This window comes from Puma concolor, chromosome B4 (genome assembly GCF_028749965.1).
Source record: "Puma concolor isolate L17-30 chromosome B4, mPumCon1.1.hap2, whole genome shotgun sequence".
In the NCBI taxonomy this organism is placed as follows: Eukaryota; Metazoa; Chordata; class Mammalia; order Carnivora; family Felidae; genus Puma; species Puma concolor.
The window spans coordinates 34,782,130-34,804,485 of record NC_141673.1 but is presented as its reverse complement, the minus strand read 5'-3'; the positions used below and the strand labels follow the sequence as shown (position 1 = coordinate 34,804,485).

Sequence of the window (22,356 nt, the reverse complement as noted above, 5' to 3'; positions counted from 1 at the left end):
GATTGTTTTGCTTATACTTCACTTTGAGGTTGTTGGTAATGTTTGACAAACTTTGTTGTAGAATTATGCTAGATCTTTTAAAATATGTTGTATTTTTTAATACAGAAGAAATTCTTACAATCTCAATTGGTTTAAATTTGCAGTCCCTGTCATGCTACATTTTGATTTACTGGTATTTAGAAACACTAGTAGTGTTATGCTTAATATAGTATGAGGACTGCTGATTTTATTGTTAAATCTGATTTTGTTGTTTAAATATTTCCTAATATTTCCCATTTTTTGAATCTTAATAGTAATAGCAATACATTACAAAGTGAAAAAAATAGCATTTTCTCCTGAATGAAATAAAATAAGTGATTAAGTAGTATGAATAAAGAAGATGTGGTATATATATATATATATATATATATATATATATATATATATATAATGGAATATTACTCAGCCATTAAAGAATGAAATCTTGCCATTGGCAATGGTGCAGATGGAACTAGAGTATATTATGCTAAGTGAAACAAGTATGAGCAAGACAAATACTGTATGATATCACTGATATGTGGAATGTTTTAAAAGTTTTTTATTCTATTTTTTTTATTTTGACAGAGAGATCATGCACACAAGAAAGCTGGGGAGTGGCAGAGAGAGAGGGAGAGAAAATCCCAAGCAGGTTCTTTGCTGTCAGCACATGGCCCAATGTGGACTTGAATACACGAACCATGACATCACGACCTAAGCTGAAATCAAGAGTCTGAGGCTTAGCTGAGTGAGCCACCCAGTCACCCTTTATATGTGGAATTTAAGAAACAAAACAGATGAGCATAGGGGGAAGGGGGGATGGGGACAAAGAAGGAGGCAAACCATTAGAGACTCTTAATTATAGAGAACAAACTAAGGATTGCTGGAGGGGAGCTGGACAGGGGATGGGCTTAATGGGGGATGGGGATTAAGGAGGGCACTTGTGTGATGAGCACTGGGTGTTATATTGAAGTGATGAATCGTTAAATTCTACTCCTGAAACCAATATTACACTGTATGTTAACTAACTAGAATTTAAATAAAAACTTGAAACAAACAAAAATAATAATAAACAACTTACATTAAAATATCAGTTACAAAAATCTGATTTTCTCACATTTTAATGTGTCTAGACCTTAGAAAATTAATCATAAAATGACTGAGTTTTTCATGTAATATCTTCTTTCTAATTCCACTACGTATGATAATTTAAATCCTATTTACACACATATTAAACAAATTTTCATTTTCTTAAAATACTGTAGAGATCTTTACAGGCATTCTGTTGTCCAGTATCTCTCTGATATAAAATCTGCAACTGTAATGAAATATTAATTAAGGAAATCAGAAATTCTGTATCTTTCATTCCATGAATCTTTTTTTTCAGACATTCAGGAGAATTTCTTCTGTACTTGAGTGCAATGAGTAATAAGCTTTAATATTTTTAAAATGATTACACATTCATTTCACATTACAAAGCTCTCGTACAAAATTACTTCCTTTTACTTTGTCCCAAATATTCTGAATACTAGCAAAGGCTTAATCCCTATAATTTAATTTATCAAGGAGTAGCTTCTGCTCTCCCAGGTTTTATTGTTTGTATAGGGTTAAAATCCTACATTGCTCAATAAATATTTATAGATTTACTGGATATATGCCATTATCTTCTTTCATCTAATGGGTGACTTCAAAAATACAAAGGGACACAGAAGAAAAATAAATAACAGAGGATAAACTATGATAAATAACAGGTGGTGTGAAATGAGTTTTTAAAATTTATTTTTATTTTAATTAAGAACATTTTTTTTCCAGCTTTATGTCATGGCAGCAAAAAGATTAGATTTTTGTGTTTCCTTTTGCCAGGGACTCTTATGCTGAAGAATTACTCCTCTAAGATCAGAAAAATAAAACAAAGGTATAAAAATATTACACAGATGTTGCAAATATTAAACAAACACTTAGGGCTGCCTGACAGTATTTCTGGTGCAATATTCTTTTAAAAATGTGTTTCAGTGAAAACCTTTTACAGGAGTTTTTGCACTGCCAACATCTCTTATTCAGGTTCCTAGAGAAATGAAATGTGGGTAGCAGTGACTAATTAAACTAGCAGCTACTGTTTCCCAAACAAGTTTGGACAGATTATATTTACGATGGCCAGATGAAATCAAAACCATTGAGTATAGTCAAAGTGAGACAATCTAAGAGGGCAACTGAGTTTTATCTGATAGCATACTGATTAACCTGACTTCATAAAGTTCAATGGCCTTTGGTGGCCACCTACATTGTCAAGTGCAGAGTGAGGCCTTGGAGTTGCAAAGAGGACTCAGTGACAGATGGTGACTACACGTACCTTGGTGAGCAATGAGTAACGTACAGAATTGTTGAATCACTGTATTGTACACCTGAAACTAATATAACACTGTATGTTAACTATACTGGAATTAAAATAAATAAAAATGAAAACATTAAAAAAATAAAATATAAAACATTCCCAAAAGAATCTCTCTCAAAGAAGTGAAGGCATGTGCACTTACAGGTTGCTTTAGAGAAAATGGTTATTCTGTTTCCTTTTGCACTGCCTTGTAAAAAGTTCACAGGTCTCTGAAATATGAAATGTACTGAACAGATGGATGAAAAGACAAATGACTGAATTAGTAAATGACAGTGAACCTTCCATAGGAGTGAGAGCGATGCAGGATCTTCAGTTAATTTATCTTTTCTTGATTTCCTCAAGGTCAAGGTAGTCTTTTTGCTATAAAGAACAACAATGATATAGTAATGCCTTTCATTTGTATAGCACTTTTTATTTGTCAAAGGATTTTTTTCCTGTTCTCACAATATCACTTTTAGGAAAATAGAACAGGTAGGCTATTTTTATACCCTTCAGAGAATTGTGCATGTAAGCCTGAACAAAATTTAAGGAAAAAGAAGAAAATGAGTAGCAAGTTGAGTATTGGGAATTCAGTGATCATTTAGGACATTTATGCTACAGTTAAAAATTGTGATTTTAATATTTTATTACTGCCACTAAACTATACCCAAATCTCTAAAATTTTATTATCCACTTGCAAGCATTAATCAGAAGACAGAAATAAATGGTTAATTCAGTACAGAGGTCAGTGACATGAAGATTTTCAATCTTTTTTTTAAATCTCCCACAAATCAGTATCGTTTTCTTAAAATTGCAAATGCAAGGTAGATATTATAATTGTTTACTTAATTAGTATTTTCTAAGCATGATATATGTATCTTTACTATATAGGAAACTCAAAACATATAGTGATACTTCACATTTTGAATTCAGTGTATATAATGACATCCTTGAATTCTGAAAATAACTCAAGGTAAAGTTCTGAACTGCAGAATTTGATATTTTGAAAAATAAAATGAGAATTTCATGGAGTGATTTCTTATAATATTCCATAATTCTATGTTACATATAACCAATGACTTGAATAAGCTCTAAACTTAATTAATGTAATTCAATTTTTTTTTTATTTTGGGGTAAAAGAACACAATGTGGTTATTTTGAGAATTAGCTGGTTTCTTCTGGGTAAATTAAAGTCCAGAGATCACATTTTTGCATATACTTTATTCTTGATGTGTCTGAAGAAAGAAACAGTTAATGTGATTTGCAAAACCTAGAAGAAAAGGAAATGATAAGATATCAAAATAATAAATAAGAGTAATTCGCAGTTAAAACTTACAATACAATCCCCTACATGAATGTTTTATAGGGAAAGGATCAAAGAGTGGCCAAGTTTTGAAGTAAGGTACACATGGTTGCCAATAAGAAGTCTGCAAAGTGAGTCTTCTAGAGTAACCCAGGTATCACCAAGTTCATTTATGAAGGGACTAATGAATAGACTTCTATTTTAATTACATGAGCTATCATTGGGCTAGATGTCATGATGAACCCTGTGATCTGGTTTTTGTTCATCATCTGTGTCATCAGTCCTACAAAACTGCTTCATTTTGGTGTAGAATCATTAAAGATGGTGTGCAAAGAGTAGATGATAAAATGGACCACAGGTACTATCTCCCATTCAGTCTTGTCTTAAATACCCAAGCATGAACACAATGGGGAATAAACATTTTGAAAGAACATCATTAATGCATATAAAAATGTTTTAATCACCATTCTGAGACTATAGTTGTTACCAGTTGAAGAAAATTTATGGAACCTCGGGTCAATGCCTTTTTGTTTTTTTAAAATTTTTTTTTCAACGTTTTTATTTATTTTTGGGACAGAGAGAGACAGAGCATGAACGGGGGAGGGGCAGAGAGAGAGGGAGACACAGAATCGGAAACAGGCTCCAGGATCTGAGCCATCAGCCCAGAGCCTGATGCGGGGCTCGAACTCACGGACCGCGAGATCGTGACCTGGCTGAAGTTGGATGCTTAACTGACTGCGCCACCCAGGCGCCCCAGGGTCAATGCCTTTTTGGATCAGCATAAAATTAAATGCGGTATCCTATTCTGAACAAACCATGCATTATATATTCATTGCAGTGTTTTAGTCTACACTGTGATAATACATTCATTCTCACAGTTTTGTTAAATCCATAGCCTTCACCTGCTTTCATCAGTCTGCACTGAGACTGGAGAATGAAGTTCTGCTTCTGAGTCTCAAATCTGTAGTTGGCACCGTACAGGTCAGCAGGTCATGGAATGTGTCTGTTTTGCTTCCCATTGAATCTCTGACCATTAATACAGTACCTGACACACAGTAGATGTTCTCCCTCCTCCAAATTTATTGACTGACTGACTGAATGAATGAATGAGTATATGAGTAACTAGTACATTTACTAATGTCAAACATTGGTCTAGATTTCCAGTCTGCCAACTTGAAGACTGCCCAATGTGGGCTCTCACTGTTGAGATATGAAGTATTATATATATATATATATATAACATATATATAAAACATGTATATAAAACATATGTGAAGTATATATATACTTATATATATTTATTATATAATATATATTTAATATATTAATTTATTATATATTTATATATATTTATTATACAACACATAATAAATATATAGAATATGTTTATTATATATTATTACATATTTTATACATATATAAATACTTCATCTCTCTCTCTCTCTCTTTCTCTCTCTCTTTCTCTATATATATATATATCACAAAGCAATGAAGTCACTACCTTCCAGGATGACCATTTATTAACAGGTCATCCAACTTGGCTGACTTAAGGATATCACCCATCTAGTTGGGACCCATACCTCTCTCGGATGTGAATAGTCTCAAGGTCCGGACTCCTTTTGTATAATTTGTCTGATTAGGACTCCAGCTGGTTTTTCTGCAGTTTGTTATGTATGGTTTATACTCAACTATTTTTTATCTTTAAACATATTAACAAAAGCTTACCTCTGAAGCCAAAAGTCCGAAGTTAATTCCAGTTAATGTTAAAGCATTAGCGTTATACCATGTGTTGATTTTATTTTCACAACCCTAATGAAAGAAAAGTTATTTAGACTGACTTGGGAGAGGGAAATGGTCTTATATAGAATTCTATCACAAAGAAGAAGAAACATAATACAGTAATTCACAAACTCTAAAAAGTCATTGTCTAAGTGGAGACTAGCCTTTTTAGTCTAGAGAACTTCCTCTCATAGCAGAACATCTCTGTTACTACTTTTTAAGTTGCTAAGATGTTGTGATGTAATTGAAATCAGAAATTTATTAAATTTAGAAAGGGCTCTAATTTTCTGCACACTACTGTAATTCAGCAAGGTATGTACTATGACCGAAAATGATTATTTCCCAAATAGGAGAAGCTTAAAAAAAACCATAATGCTCTATTTATCTGTGAATGAATTATGTAAATTATTACAATTAGAATAACATCAGTGTGTGAACTATGTAAAATATTAGAAGTTCTTGGGATGGAAATCTTGTTGATCAGTATCCCATACCTGTAAGTAACAGACGAAACCCTGTTCTTGCTTCTACTACATTTATCTGAACACTTGTTCACTGCTGGCGTCCCCTCACTTCAGTTTTTGCCAATGCTCATACCTTCTTACTTCTGGTATTGTAGCTCCCTTACCAATCCTATATGCCAGAGATTGGCCAAAAGTGCCTCCCTTTTCTGCAGTGATTCAGTAAGGAGGGTTGGGGAGAAAGGTTGATGGTATCGCAAGCTCTAGGAGCACTTAAATAACATACTCTCAGAAAGTTAAAATAATAATTATTCATTAATTATGAGTTCAGTTTCATAAAGTAGCTTAAGAACTTAATCACTGTAAATAATAGTGTTTGTATATACAACTTTTGTTCAGCATTCTAAATTGACTTGCAAAAACAAAACAAAAAAAAGACACTGTAAACACTTGGAAAGCCTTATCTTTACCTCTAGGTAAGTTGCATTCAGTGGCTCATCACAAAACCACTTTCTTAATGTAGAATTTGTGCAAGAACATGGCACCTGCTCTGAATTTTCTTTATTTTTATTCTTTATCCAGTCTGTGTAATTGTACTGGCCACAACACTGCAACTAGAAAAGAAATCTATAAATTTTACTATAAAATATTCAAAAGGCAGTTAATTTTGATTCCCATGTACGTTAAAATATTTTTCTGAAAAAGTTATTAATTCATTCTGCATTGAAATGCAGTGAATTACAAATATAAGTATAGTTTTGTTTGTTTAATCCATTACTTTGTTACTGCTTTTGTTGATGTTAACCAGAACTAAAGATCTTTACAATATAAGTGGGCTATGTTTGGATGAAATTGTTAGATCTGAATTTATCATAAAGGAACCCAGGATGGAAGGTATACCTGATTTACTGAAGCTACAAACTATGTTTGGGACTGAATACAGAAAAGGAAATCACTATAGGCATATCTTTCTCTCCACTATAGCAGTAGCTATATTTTTTCTCCAGAATATGCTGCCATTTTTATTTAATTATACATAAAGAGATTCAGTGTTATTTTTACTCTCTTAGGACTAATATGTTAACTTGCAATTTTGTATTGTGTGAAAATTTTCCACAGAGAGTCAAAAAAGATGAAAAGGCAAACAGCCATAGAAATGATAAAACATTGGAAAGATCTCATTTCCAATCCCATCAAGTTGAATAGGGAAGATGTGAAAGAATGAACATATATATTTGTCACCTAGAATGTAAGACAGAGTTGAAGTGAATACTTCATTGTTTTCTAAACTTGTTGTTGAATGTTGTAACATCAGTACTGCCTATGTCACAATATGTACCAACAATCATGGAAATGTTGAATGACTGAAATAATGCTTTAGAGTGTGAGTACTGAAAATGAGTTCAGTCAAATCTACATGTCTTGTCTCAATTATACTCAGGACTAGGAACTGTAAGCTTGATTCTCATTAATAATAGCAATGTCACACATAGAACTTTTTTCTTGTTTATCAGTTTATGACCATAGGAAGGTTTGGTTCTCTGCCATCAGTCCTAATGCAATCTAGAGAGGCAATACATGTACACATCATATGCGTCAGGGGAAAAACAGTACGACTAAAAAAGCATTTATAGTTATATTTCAATTCTCCTAAAATGCCTTTCTGTTATTACATATACTAAAAATAATAGCTATTTCTTTTTTTAATTTTTTTTATGTTTATTCATTTTTGAAAGACAGAGAGAGACACAGTACAAGCAGGGAAGGGGTGGAGAGAGAGGTGGGGGGGGGGTGTGGTGCACAGAATCTGAGGCAGGCTCCAGGCTCTAAGCTGTCAGCACAGAGCCCAACGCGGGGCTCGAACTCACGAACCGTGAGATAATGACCTGAGCCACCCAGGTGCTCCAATGATAGTTATTTCTATGTGAGGCACCTACTATAGTAGTTAGAGTACAAAATCTAGTGCTACATTGTCTGGAATTGAATCATGTTTCTGCAACTCAATTAGCTCTATGACCCTGGGTAAGTTACTCAATTTCATAGTCCTTCATCTATAAAACGAGGATAATAGGTCTTACTTCATTGGGTTCAGAGGAGTAAATATGTTGATACATATAAAGAACTTACAAAAAGTAAATACAAAAATTATTTTCTTTATCAAGCATTTACTAAGTCCCAGCTGGTGATCTATTCCTGTAAACCATCTGGGCAACCATACCCATTCCTGTACGCTGCCTAGAAATATTTGGTGTGCAAAATAAGAATCATAATACATTAGCTAGCAAGTATTAATTGCTCACTATTTTCCAGATCCAAGGCTTTCTGTACATTCTATATATTATTTCATTGATTCCTGCCAACCAGAGGTAAGGGTTATTCTGTCCATTTTAAGAATATGGAATCTGAAATTAATAAGGATATTTGTCCAGGGTCAAAAAGCTAATATGTAGCAAACCTGACATTCAGGCTTAAATGGTAACTACCATGTTTCTCTGCTGCTGGCAAGAACTGTGCTCAGACTTCTGTCCCACAGGTGCAGCAGGGAAGATTGCCCCACCAACACTTTTATAGGTGAGACCAGGTTAAAATGCACATCAGTTAACCAAGAATCGAAGATCTAATTTACAAAAGGAGGATAAAACTCAAGATTTGTAACTGGGAACAATGCTATTCCTCTCATTCCTCTGTTCCATCTCCCACCCTTCCCCGTCTCCCTTACCCTATAGTGATCATGTTTGACATCTAATTTTTAGTTTTATGCTAATTTTCTCTTACTGTTTTCTGTAAGGCATTCAGAAAAGTCCACTTGGGTATATCTTCAGGCATATCTTTAGATCCATACTCAGCAATGATTAAGTCAACTTTATCATGCCATACTTGGTGAATCTGTTGAAAATTGCATCAAAGTCAAAATCTGAAATCCTATGGGATTTGTCTTTCTCTGATTTCGCTTAGCATAGTACTCTCTAGTTCCATCCATGTCATTGCAAATAGCAATATTTCATTCTTTTCGATGTCTGAGAAATATTCTATTGTATATATAATCACTAATTTGTACACCTGAAACTAATATTACACTGCATTTTAACTAACTGGACTTTAAATGAAAACTTGGAAAGGAAAAAAAGTCCAAATCTGAAGGAAACTTTCCTTATGGTTCCTAACAAAAGAGTATTCTAGTCATTTTGCTGTTCTCTGATTATTCCTGTGTTTTCTGTTTCTTTAACTACTTTTAGCAATCTCAGTGAGTGCTGAGGCATTTGGTCTTTTGCATTGTGACCTACAAGAGGAATACATGAGACTTATTTTATGGCTGAAGAGAAAGTTATGTGCTATTCTCCTGAATGTCTAAGGATTCTGCTTTTCTTCTTGTACTCTCAGGAAAAATTGTGAAAAACTCTGAAATGGGCCGAAAAAGATTACTGAGTATCTTTTTAATGGAAATTAGGCTTTCTTTAGCATAACTTCAGGGTCTTCTTATTTCATGAGGGTCTGTATCTTTCTCAGTTTTTAACTTATTTAACAACTTTGTAAGTTGTAGGAAACTACTGACAACTGATGCTTTATCAGAGAAATGCAGATGAATTTTTCCTGGTGGGGGGCAAATGATATCTCCTCTACCAACTGTGTTTTGTATATGTTAAGAGATAGCCTTTATAAGTGTCTTCTCTTTGGACTCTCCTTTGAACTGGTTTTTATTTCTTACTGATTCCCACATTAATCAAGATGTTAAATAAAATCACTGATCTGTGCTTGCTGTATATTTATACAAGAGTTATGATTTTTAATTTAAAAAATTAAATTATGTTTTCACAATGCTATAACAAAAACAATCAGATTTGAAAGAATGGGGTGAACATGCTATTTCAAAACCTAGATATTGCAGAGGTAAATTTTAATAGTAATCTACTTAAATATTTAAAAGTTCAGGTGACTTTCATAACTAAGGTAAAACGTAGAAAGAACAGATACTATTCCATTTTATGAACAAGGAGATCGAGAATTTAGTTATTTGCTCTGTTTACATGAATAAGGATGTGGAGATGAGGCTTTTAAATATGGTTCATTTGAATTCTAGTTTAGTGATTTCTCATTGTATTATGCTATCTTTGAATAATGAAAACTAATTAACTGGTGGGAATACTACAACCATTAAACCATGTGTACAAGTTAACTCTAATGTAGTCACTTATATATCTATGCTTTAATGCATTTAAGAAGATTAGAATAATGTAGTGTTATTTAGATCTGTAAGTTATTTAATTTATTCTCTAAGTTAATTTTTATTTATTTTCATTTTTTAATGTGCTTTTTTAAAAAAAAGTTTATTTATTTTAAGAGAGAGCATACGTGCACATGAATCAGGAAGGGGTAGAGAGAGAGGGAGAGAGAATCCCAAGCAGGCCCCATGCTGCCAGCATGGAGCCCTACCCGGGCCTTGAACCCACAGTGAGATCAAGACCTGAGCCAAAACCAAGAGTTGGATGCTTAACCAACTGAGCCACACAGGCACCCTAATTTTTATTTAGACTAGAAAATATTTTTCCATTTTCTATTGTTGTAGGAAGGGGCAGGCTTATGTCCTTATTTACCCTCTGAAGCATTATTTGGGAGATCCAGAGAGCAGATAAATCACATCTTAGTACACAAGAGTATCATATTTAATCTCCATGACTTCTATATAAAGAAAATCCCCTCACACATATTTATTTTGACAAGGATCCTTTGTAGCCCTAGTGCACCTCAAACACTGTTGGGTGCTGTAAGTGGCATAAAAGACTTAGAAGCTCCTAGGAGCTTAATCTAGTGTGAATGTAGAAGGAAAATTGATGTAAACAGAGCTGTTACCTCTAGATTCAGTTAATAAGTGTTTGAGTCCAGAATCTGTCATTTGGCCATGATGCATTTTAGCAAACATTTCTCCTCTCAAAGCCTCAGTTTCCTGTTCTAGAAAGTAGGACTAACAATGCCTCTCTAGGGGTTGTTGTGAGAATCAAAAATCTAATGCCTATAAAGTGCTTATCACAGTCTCTGGCACATGGTAATTATTCTTAGGTGATCATTTTTATTCTTAAATTAAGTAGAGATGAATATGTGAATAATACTTAAGAGAGCATGGACAACACTGATAAACTAAATTTAGGTGTTAAGGATCCTGAGGTGTTATATTCAAGTTCTATCACCAGATCCAAAAGTTACAGGCCGATTGGTTGGGATGTAGTGCTTTGCCACCATTAGAGCTTTACAGAACCCACATACTGTGCACACACATACACACACACACACACACACACACACACACACACACGAGAAGACATTTTAGCTCTAAATGTCAGGCCATTAACAACAAGTCTTGGGTGGCTAGATATCCAGGATAGATGCCAAGCACAGGAGAGCAAATGAAGTTGGAGGGTGATGGTGTTCTACAGGAATGAGGTTTGGTCATTGCTTAGGACTCTACATATAGAGAGATTTTTGAAGGCTAGGAAGTGTAGGAATTGATCAGGGCTTCCTTTGAAATTAATTAAGGTAAGAAAGGGAGTTCTTTTTTAAAATATTAAAAAAAAATTAAAGTTTTTTTAAATTCATTTTTGAGAGAGACAGAGTGTGAATGGGGGGGGGGAGGGAGAGAGAGAGAGAGAGAGAGAGAGAGAGAGAGAGAGAGAATCCAAAGCAGGCTCCAGGCTCAGAGCTGTCAACACAGAGCCTGATGTGGGGTTGGACCCACGAGTTAGGAGATCATGACCTGAGCCGAAGTCGGACACTTAACCGATTGAGCCACCCAGGTGCCCAGAAAGGGAGCTTTAAGTAGCTACTCAGTGACAGAAACTTTTGAAGTTGTCAGTTAGTGGTAACTCTCTAAGGGAGGTGGGTATTAACCATGCTGTACAGATTAAGACATAGGCTTAGGACTGCTAAGTAGCTTGTGGACCTCTAGTTATCTGCAGATCTGTATGACTTCAAGTCCATGCTCTTTCCTACAGGAAAATCTCTCATAATACAGAGACAGAGCATGACTGCACTGAAACAATGACATTTCTTTTTCTTTTTTTGAATTTTTAAGTTTATTTATTTATTTTAAGAGAGACAGAAAGTGGGGGAGGGGGCAGAGAGAGAGAAGGAAAGAGAGAGAATCCCAAGCAGGCTCCGCACTGTCGGTACAGAGCCCCATGTGGGGCTCGAACTCATGAACCATGAGATCATGACCTGAGCCAAAGTTGGATGCCTAGCCAACTGAGCCACCCAGGCACCCTGAAACAATTAAATTTCTTTAAAAATAGAGGGTAACCATTGACCTTAGTAGGTAATTTTTGTTACCCAAAGGTTTTTTTCAGGCAGTTTACTATATGGTTTTTTTTTTAATTTAATTTGATAAATATAAATCTCGTTGTGATTGATTATATCACTCATGACCATACCTGTACCAAATATTTGAATTATGCATTTCATTTCATTTAAATACCTAAATTTCAAATTCATACAAGTCTAAAGGTATTTCTTCACAAAAATAGAATATAGTAAGTCTATATAGAAAAATAGAATTGGGTTAATCATGGGAGCCAGGGTTGGCTGGGAGACAAATTTTGGATTCCCTACACCCACTATCACCCCCTCTTCCCCCATGTTCTTTGTTATTTACAACACTGTCAATATTCTGCTGAGTTAAAGACAAATTTCCTTATAGTCCACCTTTTTGATATGACCTTATATAGAATTCTGTAATATGTCCATTGAATCTTTTTCCCCACAAAGCCATTTACCTTTCGCTCTTAATATAGGCTCATAGGTCTTAATAATTTAAGATGTCTAATTTTCTTTAGGTTTCAAATAAAAGGATGATCTTTCCATACCTCTTTTTTCTTTGTGAAGATGAATCCTGAAAGTACAACTTGAACACCAAAGGCCCACATTAACAGTGCTGCATACTAAAACAGAAGAGAAATAGAGATGGTAACTGTGCTTCTACTATGTACTTTAGATGTTACAATGATGGGGAAATGTACATTATATGAAATATCCTGTCTTAAAATACACACAGGTATTGCTGGTTTCCAACCCTCATATACATGAGTGATGTTATTCAAACAAAAAGGCAAAGAAAAAAAATCATTGAACATTTGGATAAGAGTAAGACAGAAGTGATAGTATTCAGTGGGCACCCTAACAGACCACTTGGTCTAATGAAATTGTTGATGATCTTCCTTCGTTTGGATCTAAAACTGTCCTAGAGGGGAACTCACTTGGCTGGATCTCCACTTAACGCACCATGACACTAACACTAGAAAACTCACTGAATTGTGACCTATTAGGCGAATCCAAAATGAACAAAATAACAACAATAACAGAAAATAACAAAAGTATCTGCTATAATAAGATTAAATTTGTATGTACATTTAAATTATTCCTTTGAAAACTGAAAATACTTCTCTTCAAGGCCAAATGAAATTATTTGCACATTTACTTAACTATATTTTTTAAACTTAAGGCCACTGCAATCTTCTTCATCATAGCAGCACATAGTAGTATATATTATCTAGAATTTATAATGATCTAAAAAAATTAGCAGTCTGAATATTTTACTAACTAAAATATAAGAATGACTCACTGTTAGTATTCTTAATTTCACATATTTTAAACATTAATACTTTAAAATAGTTAAAATTTGTTTGTTTGATATAAGTTACAAATCTTATTTTTAGAGACAAATGTTTCAGAGACAAAAATAGGGTCTTTAGATCTGTTTAGAAGTTTAGATTTCTAATACTTCTACATACATCGTCTCACTTAATCTTCACTAAAAGGAGATTTGTAGAGACAGGAAAATTGTAAAACAATACTTCATTATAAAATATTGTAAGACAATATTTTAATGTAAAACAATAAAAAAATTACTGGGCTTCTTTTTAATGGAAAGCTGGTTGTGGTCCAGTGGACCTTCCCAGTGTTCTGATCCTATGGACATATGCAGTGTTACTTTGACTAAACTATTATTCAACTCTGTATGGGGTAAACTTACAGAATTATGGTAGTAATACAAAAGTTCCTCTTCTTCAATATTACTTTGGCTATTCGGGATCTTTTGTGGTTCCATACAAATTTTAGGATTGCTTGTTCTAGCTTCGAGAAGAATGCTGGTGTAATTTTGATTGGGATTGCATTGAATGTTAGATTGCTTTGGGTAGTACTGACATTTTAACAATATTTATTCTTACAATCCATGAGCATGGAATATTTTTCCATTTCTTCATATCTTCTTCAATTTCCTTCATAAGCTTTCTAGTGTTTTCAGCATACAGATTTTTATATCTTTGGTTAGGTTTATTCCTAGGTATTTTATGATTCTTGGTGCAATTGTGAATGGAATCAGTTTCTTTATTTGTCTTTCTATTGCTTTATTATTAGTGTATAAGAATGAAACTGCTTTCTGTACGTTAATTTTGTATCCTGTGACTTTGCTGAATTCATGTATCAGTTCTAGCAGACTTTGGGTGGAGTCTATCGGAATTTCCATGTATAATATCATGTCATCTGCAAAAAGTGAAAGCTTAACTTCATCTTTGCCAATTTTGATGCCTTTGATTTCCTTTTCTTGTCTGATTGCTGATGCTAGAACTTCCAATACTATGTTAAACAACAGCAATGAGAGTGGACACCCCTATCGTATTCCTGATCTCAGGGGGAAAGCTCTCAGTTTTCCCCCATTGAGAATGATATTAGCTGTGGGCTTTTCATAAATGGCTTTTATGATGTTTAAGTATGTTCCTTCTATCCCAACTTTCTTGAGGGTTTTTATTAAGAAAGGATGCTGAATTTTGTCAAATGCTTTTTCTGCATAGATTGACAGGATCACATGGTTCTTACCTTTTCTTTTATTAATGTTATGTATCACATTGATTGATTTGCAAATATTGAACCAGCCCTGCAGCCCAGGAATGAATCCCACTTGATCATGTTGAGTAATTCTTTTTATATGCTGTTGAATTTGATTTGCTAGTATCTTGCCGAGAATTTTTGCATCCATATTCATCAGGGATATTGGCCTGTAGTTCTCTTTTTTTGCTGGGTGTCTGTCTGGCTTGGGAATCAAAGTAATGCTGGCTTCATAGAATGAGTCTGGAAGTTTTCCTTCCCTTTCTATTTCTTGGAATAGCTTGAGAAGGATAGGTATTATCTCTGTTTTAAATGTCTGGTAGAATTCCCCTGGGAAGCCATCTGGTCCTGGACTCTTATTTGCTGGGAGATTTTTGATAACTGATTCAATTTCTTCACTGGTTATGGGTCTGTTCAAATTTTCTATTTCTTCCTGTTTGAGTTTTGGAAGTGTGTGGGTGCTTAGGAATTTGTCCATTTCTTCCAGGTTGTCCAGTTTGTTGGCATATGATTTTTCATAGTATTCCCTGATAATTGCTTATATTTCTGAGGGATTGGTTGCAATAATTCCATTTTTATTCATGATTTTATCTATTTGTGTCATCTCCCTTTTCTTTTTGAGAAGCCTAGCTAGAGGTTTATCAATTTATCAATTTTGTTTATTTTTTCAAAAAACCAACTCTTGGTTTCATTGATCTGCTCTACAGTTTTTTTTTAAATCTATATTGTTTATTTCTGCTCTGATCTTTAAACAAGCAATCCTAAAATTTGTATGGAACCTCAAAAGACCCCAAATAGCCAAAGTAATATTGAAGAAGAAGACCAAAGCAGGAGGCATCACAATCCCAGACTTTAGCCTCTACTACAAAGCGTTAGTCATCAAGACAGCATGGTATTGGCACAAAAACAGACACATAGACCAATGGAATAGAATACTGACCCTAGAACTGGGTGCACAAAGGTATGGCCAACTAATCTTTGACAAAGCAGGAAAGAATATCCAATGAAAAAAAGACAGTCTCTTTAACAAATGGTGCTGGGAGAACTGGACAGCAACATGCAGAAGAATGAAACTAGACCACTTTCTTACACCATTCACAAAAACAAACTCAAAATGGATGAAGGACCTGAGCATGAGACAGGAAACCATCAAAACCCTAGAGGAGAAAGCAGGAAAAGACCTCTCTGACCTCAGCTGCAGTAATTTCTTACTTGACACATCTCCAAAGGCAAGGGAATTAAAAGCAAAAATGAACTATTGGGACCTCATCTAGATAAAAACTTCTGTGCTGTAAAGGAAACAATCGACAACACTAAAAGGCAACCAACGGAATGGGAAAAGATATTTGCAAATGACATATTGGACAAAGGGCTAGTATCCAAAATCTATAAAGAACTCACCAAACTCCACACCTGAAAAACAAATAATCCAGTGAAGAAATGGGCAGAAGACATGAATAGACACTTCTCTAAAGAAGACATCCAGATGGCCAACAGGCACATGAAAAGATGCTCAATGTCACTCCTCATCAGGGAAAAACAAATCAAAACCACACTGAGATACCACCTCATGCCAGTCAGAGTGGCTAAAATGAACAAATCAGGAGACTGTAGATGCTGGAGAGTATGTGGAGAAACAGGAACCCTCTTGCACTGTTGGTGGGAATGCACACTGGCGCAGCTGCTCTGGAAAACAGTGTGGAGATTCCTCAAAAAATTAAAAAAAGAACTACCCTATGACCCAGCAATAGCACTGTTAGGAATTACCCAAGGGATACAGGAGTGCTGATGCATAGGGGCACTTGTACCCCAATGTTTATAGCAGCACTTTCAACAATAGCCAAATTATGGAAAGAGCCTAAATGTCCACCAACTGATGAATGGATAAAGAAGTTGTGGTTTATATATACAATGGAATACTACTTGGCAATGAGAAAGAATGAAATATGGCCTTTTGTAGCAACATGGATGGAACTGGAGAGTGTTATGCTAAGTGAAATAAGTCATACAGAGAAAGACAGATACCATATGTTTTCACTCTTATGTGGATCCTGAGAAACTTAACAGAAACCCATGGGGGAGGGGAAGGGGAAAAAAAAGTTAGAGAGGGAGGGAGGCAAACCATGAGAGACTCTTAAAAACTGAGAATAAACTGAGGGTTGATGGGGGGTGGGAGGCAGGGGAAGGTGGGTGATGGGCATTGAGGAGGGCACCTGTTAGGATGAGCACTGGGTGTTGTATGGAAACCAATTTGACAATAAATTTCATATTAAAAAAAAAGTTCCTTGCCCATAGCAATGCAATTCCTATTAATGGAAATGCAAACAAATACAGTCTATAGAGAATATAAATCTGCAAAATCTTATTCTCATTCAACTAGTTGTTACTTCTTACTGGTTCCCTTAATGATTAATTATTTAAATAAAGTTTCTGACACGTTTGTGCACATATATATGAGTCATGATTTTTACCTTTGAAAATTCCCTTCTAGTAGTAGTTAGATATTTATAGTAATAAGAAAAATTCAGTGGTTTTTATTTGTTTTAGCACTTAGAGAGTACAGTGAGAGACTGCCCAAGAACTTCTAAAAGAGGGAAGTAAAACTGCCCCTAAGCCTTAAATTGTGAAACAATATTTATTCAATTGGAGTAAGGGTACGCAAAATCGCCATTAAGCCAAAGAAAGTGCTTAGGCGTATAAAATTTGCCCATAAGTTGACTGCATGAATTAACGTGGTAATGTATCCATCAGAAAAGTATTGGTAAATTCAGAGAATAGTAAACGTGACATGATTACAAAAAGTAGTAGTGCCCTTCATTGGAGCCTCCAGACAAGAGTGTGGTGTCTTGGCTTCAGGACCTACTTTGTGCATTCCTTATGATGGGGTCTATCAGGCTTTCTCAGTTATAAGCCATTAATATCACAATTCCATAAGGCTTAAACTTATAAGATGTTTGTTTCCCTCCCTCTAGATTCCCCCCTTCTTTTGTTTTGTCAAACAAATACAATATTCAACTGCAGCCATTGTGTCTCTTACCAGGAAGAATGCAGAAGTACTTAGCTTTTATGTAGCACTGAAAGGCTGGGTGGTCACTCTGGACACTGGTTATCAATCTACACTGGCTGCCACGAAAACTCTCACTTTCCCAGCTCACGTGATCCTTCGGGGTCTACTCATTCTGCTGTTTGAATGGCCTAAGGTGGCAAGGGCAGATCTGCTCTTGTTTGGCAAGAGAGCTCCTGTGAATTAAAACTGATTTGATTTAAAGAAAATGGCAAAAGCCGTATTTCATCTGAGCCTGTGAATCGTGATCTTTAGCTGCCACATGTGTGGTAAATGGCTCATGTTCAGGTCTATATCCCTAATTATAATTTATCTTTCCACATATATGGCTAGGGAGAGATAGTGTGCCAGCCAGATGCCAGAGTCTGGCCCTCTCAGCAGTTATATTTCCCTTTGTTAAATAATAAATTGCAATCTCAGTTATAAGTTAGCTTTCCACATGGCAGTCCCACAGGGAGATGTGCTAACTGAAGGACATGGTTTCTTTCATCTTGCTAAGCTACATTGCTCATTGACTTTAATAGTTTATTTGGATTTTAGTCTTCAGATTGTTATGTTTGGTTAATTGTAGTTCACCCCAGGAGATGGATTCCTATTGACTTTGTTTGGAAAATTAACATCTAAGTGTGCAAGGGCAGAGGTCCAGATCCATGGAAAACTCACCAAGAACATTCTATCTAGAAAAGTTTCTTGAGAGGAGGTGCTTAATTTACCTTATTCCCTGGGAAACACTATACTGACGTGTTATGGTGATGTAAATGATTATTGCTCATTTCGTGACTTGGACACTCTAAATCGAAGATACAGATTAATTCAGGCTGTTAAAATGAAATACATACCAGGATTAGGAGCCATCTGATTTCATTGTGAATTCCCAAATAACCCAAGAGACAAAGAAGAACAATAGCAGATCCAGTTCCAGTCAAAATTTGAAAAATATATACTATCAGATGATTATTTTTATCTGTGGAAACCACAAAATAAATGATTATCAAGTGGTATTAAAATCCTACTTAATAATATATGCAGTAGCCCAAGATTTCTGTAAGCAGTTGTCGCCAACCAGTAGGATTCTCTTTCTCTCCCTCTCTCTCTCTCTCTCTCTCTCTCTCTTTTTTTTTACTTCATTCTGGAACCTCCTATTTAGTCTTGGCGACTTTTCTTCCATTAATGACATGATGAAAAAATTCTTCAATCTCAAAAGATCTCTTTCCTTTTATCTTATTGATCTTCACTGTCTTCTATGAAAGAAATTTTTTTTTCCCTAAGGTGAAACTCTTTTATGTTTAATGTATATGCAAACACTTATGAACTTATTTGAGTATCTAATATGTGTGGATCAATTTTCTTATAAGAAACTGAGTTTATTGGTAATATGACTGCATTGAAATTGTATTTTATTCTCTCTCCACCTAGACTGAGCTCTCTGTGCTAGAGACTATATATATTTATACAGTCAACAGACTAACTGTTAAATGCTTAGTGTTATGACACAGACTGTGGAACACTGAGTGCTTACCAAATATTTGTTAAAAAAAAAAGGAAGAAGAAATAAATTAAATATGCCCTAGGTTTTATGGGAGAACAGCGGAGGCAGTGGTGTGCTGGAGCCAGTTTGTTCTGGCTCATAAATGCCAACTGTTACATTTTCACAAAATTTGTAAGCCAACTTAGCTCACGGTGACACTGTGAAATCAGCCATCGTGACATTACGTATTTAAACCACAGAAATCAGTAAATACCATAAATCAAGACTTTCTCTCCCAGAACTGGTTGTTAAATATTTACCAGCACACCCCTAGGTACATGAGCATCTGATCCAGGAGGGGGAGGAGGTTGGAGAGTAAAGGTAGGCAAGATTGCTGGAGAAGGCAACACTGAGCATGGGCTTTAAGTGATAACTGAATATATCTAGATTGGAATGATAGAACAGCACAGTATGTGTAGGAAATTCAGCTTTGCTGGCACTTAGGGTTTGAAGCAGGTGAAATTGGGCAGGTTTTCAGGGGCCAAATTATGCACACTTTGTATGCTCTAACCCAGCCTTTCTCACTGAAATTAAACTCCATGAGGACAAAGTATTTACCTTTCTTGTACACTACAGTATCCTCAGCTCACAGGATAATGCCTAACATGTAGAAGACACTCTGTAAATACTTGTCATATGAATGAATAAGTGCAGTGGGGAGCCAGAGAAAAGCTTTTAATGTTGTATGGATGGATTTTCATCTTAAATTATTTCACGGGCCTCTGGAAGATGGTTGAGGAAGGAGATCAGAACACAAGGCTATTGGATGCTATTACTATGGCAGAGGGAAGATGGGAACCTCACGTAGCATGGTGTTATTACAAATGGAGAGGTGAAGGCAGAATAGTGTTTAAAAAAGGGTAAGTTAATTTAAAGTTGCAGATAAAAGGGAGGGGAGGACCCAACCAGTTTCTTGCCACAAACTGGTTATTTTCAGTTCCATGTCTTGAAACCTTAACTGAGATTTCACTAAATACATACTTTCAAATATATAATTTTTAAGAGAACTATCTCTCAATTCCATAATGGAGGGAAAGAAAAAAGGAAATGACTTTTGCTCCACTGTAACTACTATGTTACCAAATTAGATGCTGTATGGGAAGTGCTTAGCCCAGTGTCTGGCACAGAGTCAACATAAATAAGTGGAAGCTATTATTGCCTCTCTTCTGGGGAAGGAAAGAAAAAGACAGAAAGGTTGTCGTAAGATCTCCACACACCCCTGTACTCTGAGCAAACCACTAATGCACTCAGACATCATGAATACTTTCCCATAAGCAAAGTATGCAAATGGAAGACAATAAAGTTACTAGGCACTTAGGTGTAGCTGAAGTTTAAATTGTTCAATACTTTGTAGCACTTTATTACCTATTAAACTTTTTTACTCAGCTTTCATTTTCCTACAAACATATTTTATCTTACTTGAAATCCACTAAGAAAGACGTTGGCCTGCTTTTTGTCATATTTTTAAGGATTAACAGTACTGTTTAATAAAACTCACTGAGGTAATGGATATCATCTAAATCTGCACTTGTCTCATAAGGTAGCCATACCCAACAGCCGCATCTGGCTATTGAGCACTTGAAACTGTGGCTTCTTTCCCTCCCACCAAAGAGATGTATATAAAAATAATCTTTAGCCTATTAAACTTCAGTCCACAGTGACCACAGCATACCACAAAACGGCAAAATAAAGATTTTTTTTATCAAGTTACCTGCATTTAATTATTTTATTCATTTTGGATAATATTATATTTTATTTGTAACCATGTGATGGTGAGAGCAGATGGTAATTGAGTTTTAAAAGAAATTATTTAACCTGGGCACTATCAAATATGTGGATCTCCATTATCTTTTCATCCAGAGTTTATTAGAACAATCCAGTCTTCCATTTCTCTCATAGCTCTTGTCCAGCCAAAGTTCCTAGTTCTCTCTCACCAGATTCATTCTCCTTTATGGTCTTGGTTTTAAGTCCTATTAGTTAGAGATGTTTCTAATAGTTAGAGATGTTTCTAAAACCAATTGGCAAAGAGCTTCATAGGGAAAAAATTGAACAATACTCAATGAAGTTTAGAGAAATACTGCCACCTGCTGAATAAATCATGTACGCAATTATTTAAAATGGAATGCCTGAGTTCACAAAGAGAGCAAAAGAAAAATAGATACATACCCAAAGCTGTGAAAAAAATATTTCTATCTAATAAAAGCCATGCACCAAATCCCAATAATAAAAGTCCAAGAACCTACAGAAAAGACAGTCGATTATATTTTTGTGATTGCCAATAAAAATGCATTACATTTTCTTTACTAAATAATTATAAAGAGTCTTACCAAGAAAGCTCCATTAATGAGATTAAGAAAGTATTTAAAAATTAATATTTTGTTTTTTCTTAACATTCTTTTTCCCTCCAGATATTGGTGTTTCTGAAAAGATAACCACAACTTTTACTATTAAGTCATCACAGTACAACTTTAAATAGTTCTGCCTATTCAATCATTTATTTACACATTTTTCTTCTTATACCAGTTGCCAATGTAACATTCCCCTCCACCCTCCAGAATATAGGGACATGCTGAAGACATCTTGAAATGAGGTCTGTCTTTTCTATGTGCACCAGGGAGTTGAGAACAAGAATTTGTATAACAAATTGGCATTTGTATAACATGCCAATAGGCACCTTACTAAACTTCTTGCAGTTTTCAGAAAGTAATATATTTTATTTTGTTCTTATTTTAACACACCTTCCTTGCTGGGAAGCTTTCCTTCACTTCTGCTTGTCCCTCCCTTTTTTCCAGAATAATGTCAACTCCTCAGTGAGGTCTCTGTGAGATCTCTGAGTAGGTCTTGTGTACCAGGATACTCCCAGAGTTTAGCACATAGTAGCTACTCAATAGATATCTGTTGAATGAATAAATGAGTAGATGAATTAGATTATTTTATTAGTGCATAATTTAGTTTAGTGTACAA

The 22,356-nt window shown here is 35.0% G+C and overlaps 1 protein-coding gene across 1 annotated transcript; it reads right to left on the bottom strand.

Moving 5' to 3' along the window:
- Positions 1–1,835: 1,835 nt before the first annotated feature.
- Positions 1,836–21,858, bottom strand: TSPAN19 (tetraspanin 19). The gene is made up of 8 exons (XM_025927026.2): positions 21,720–21,858; positions 21,559–21,631; positions 18,704–18,828; positions 12,781–12,855; positions 8,705–8,815; positions 6,400–6,543; positions 5,415–5,498; positions 1,836–3,656 (listed from the first exon to the last, which is right to left on the bottom strand). Exons 1-8 carry the CDS (start codon positions 21,783–21,785, stop codon positions 3,588–3,590), a joined length of 747 nt encoding a protein of 248 aa, XP_025782811.1. The 5' UTR covers positions 21,786–21,858; the 3' UTR covers positions 1,836–3,587.
- Positions 21,859–22,356: the final 498 nt, after the last annotated feature.

Bases quoted from the DNA above. Each gene is read 5' to 3' on its own strand.
- TSPAN19 (XM_025927026.2), bottom strand. From the start codon at position 21,785: ATGTTAAGAAAAAACAAAATATTAATTTTTAAATACTTTCTTAATCTC. The intron at 5,499-6,399 runs GTAAAGATAAGG...TTCTTTCATTAG, and splicing joins TGAATGCAACTTACCTAGAG to GGTTGTGAAAATAAAATCAA. The intron at 3,657-5,414 runs GTAAGCTTTTGT...CTTTTCTTCTAG, and splicing joins TCGGACTTTTGGCTTCAGAG to GTTTTGCAAATCACATTAAC.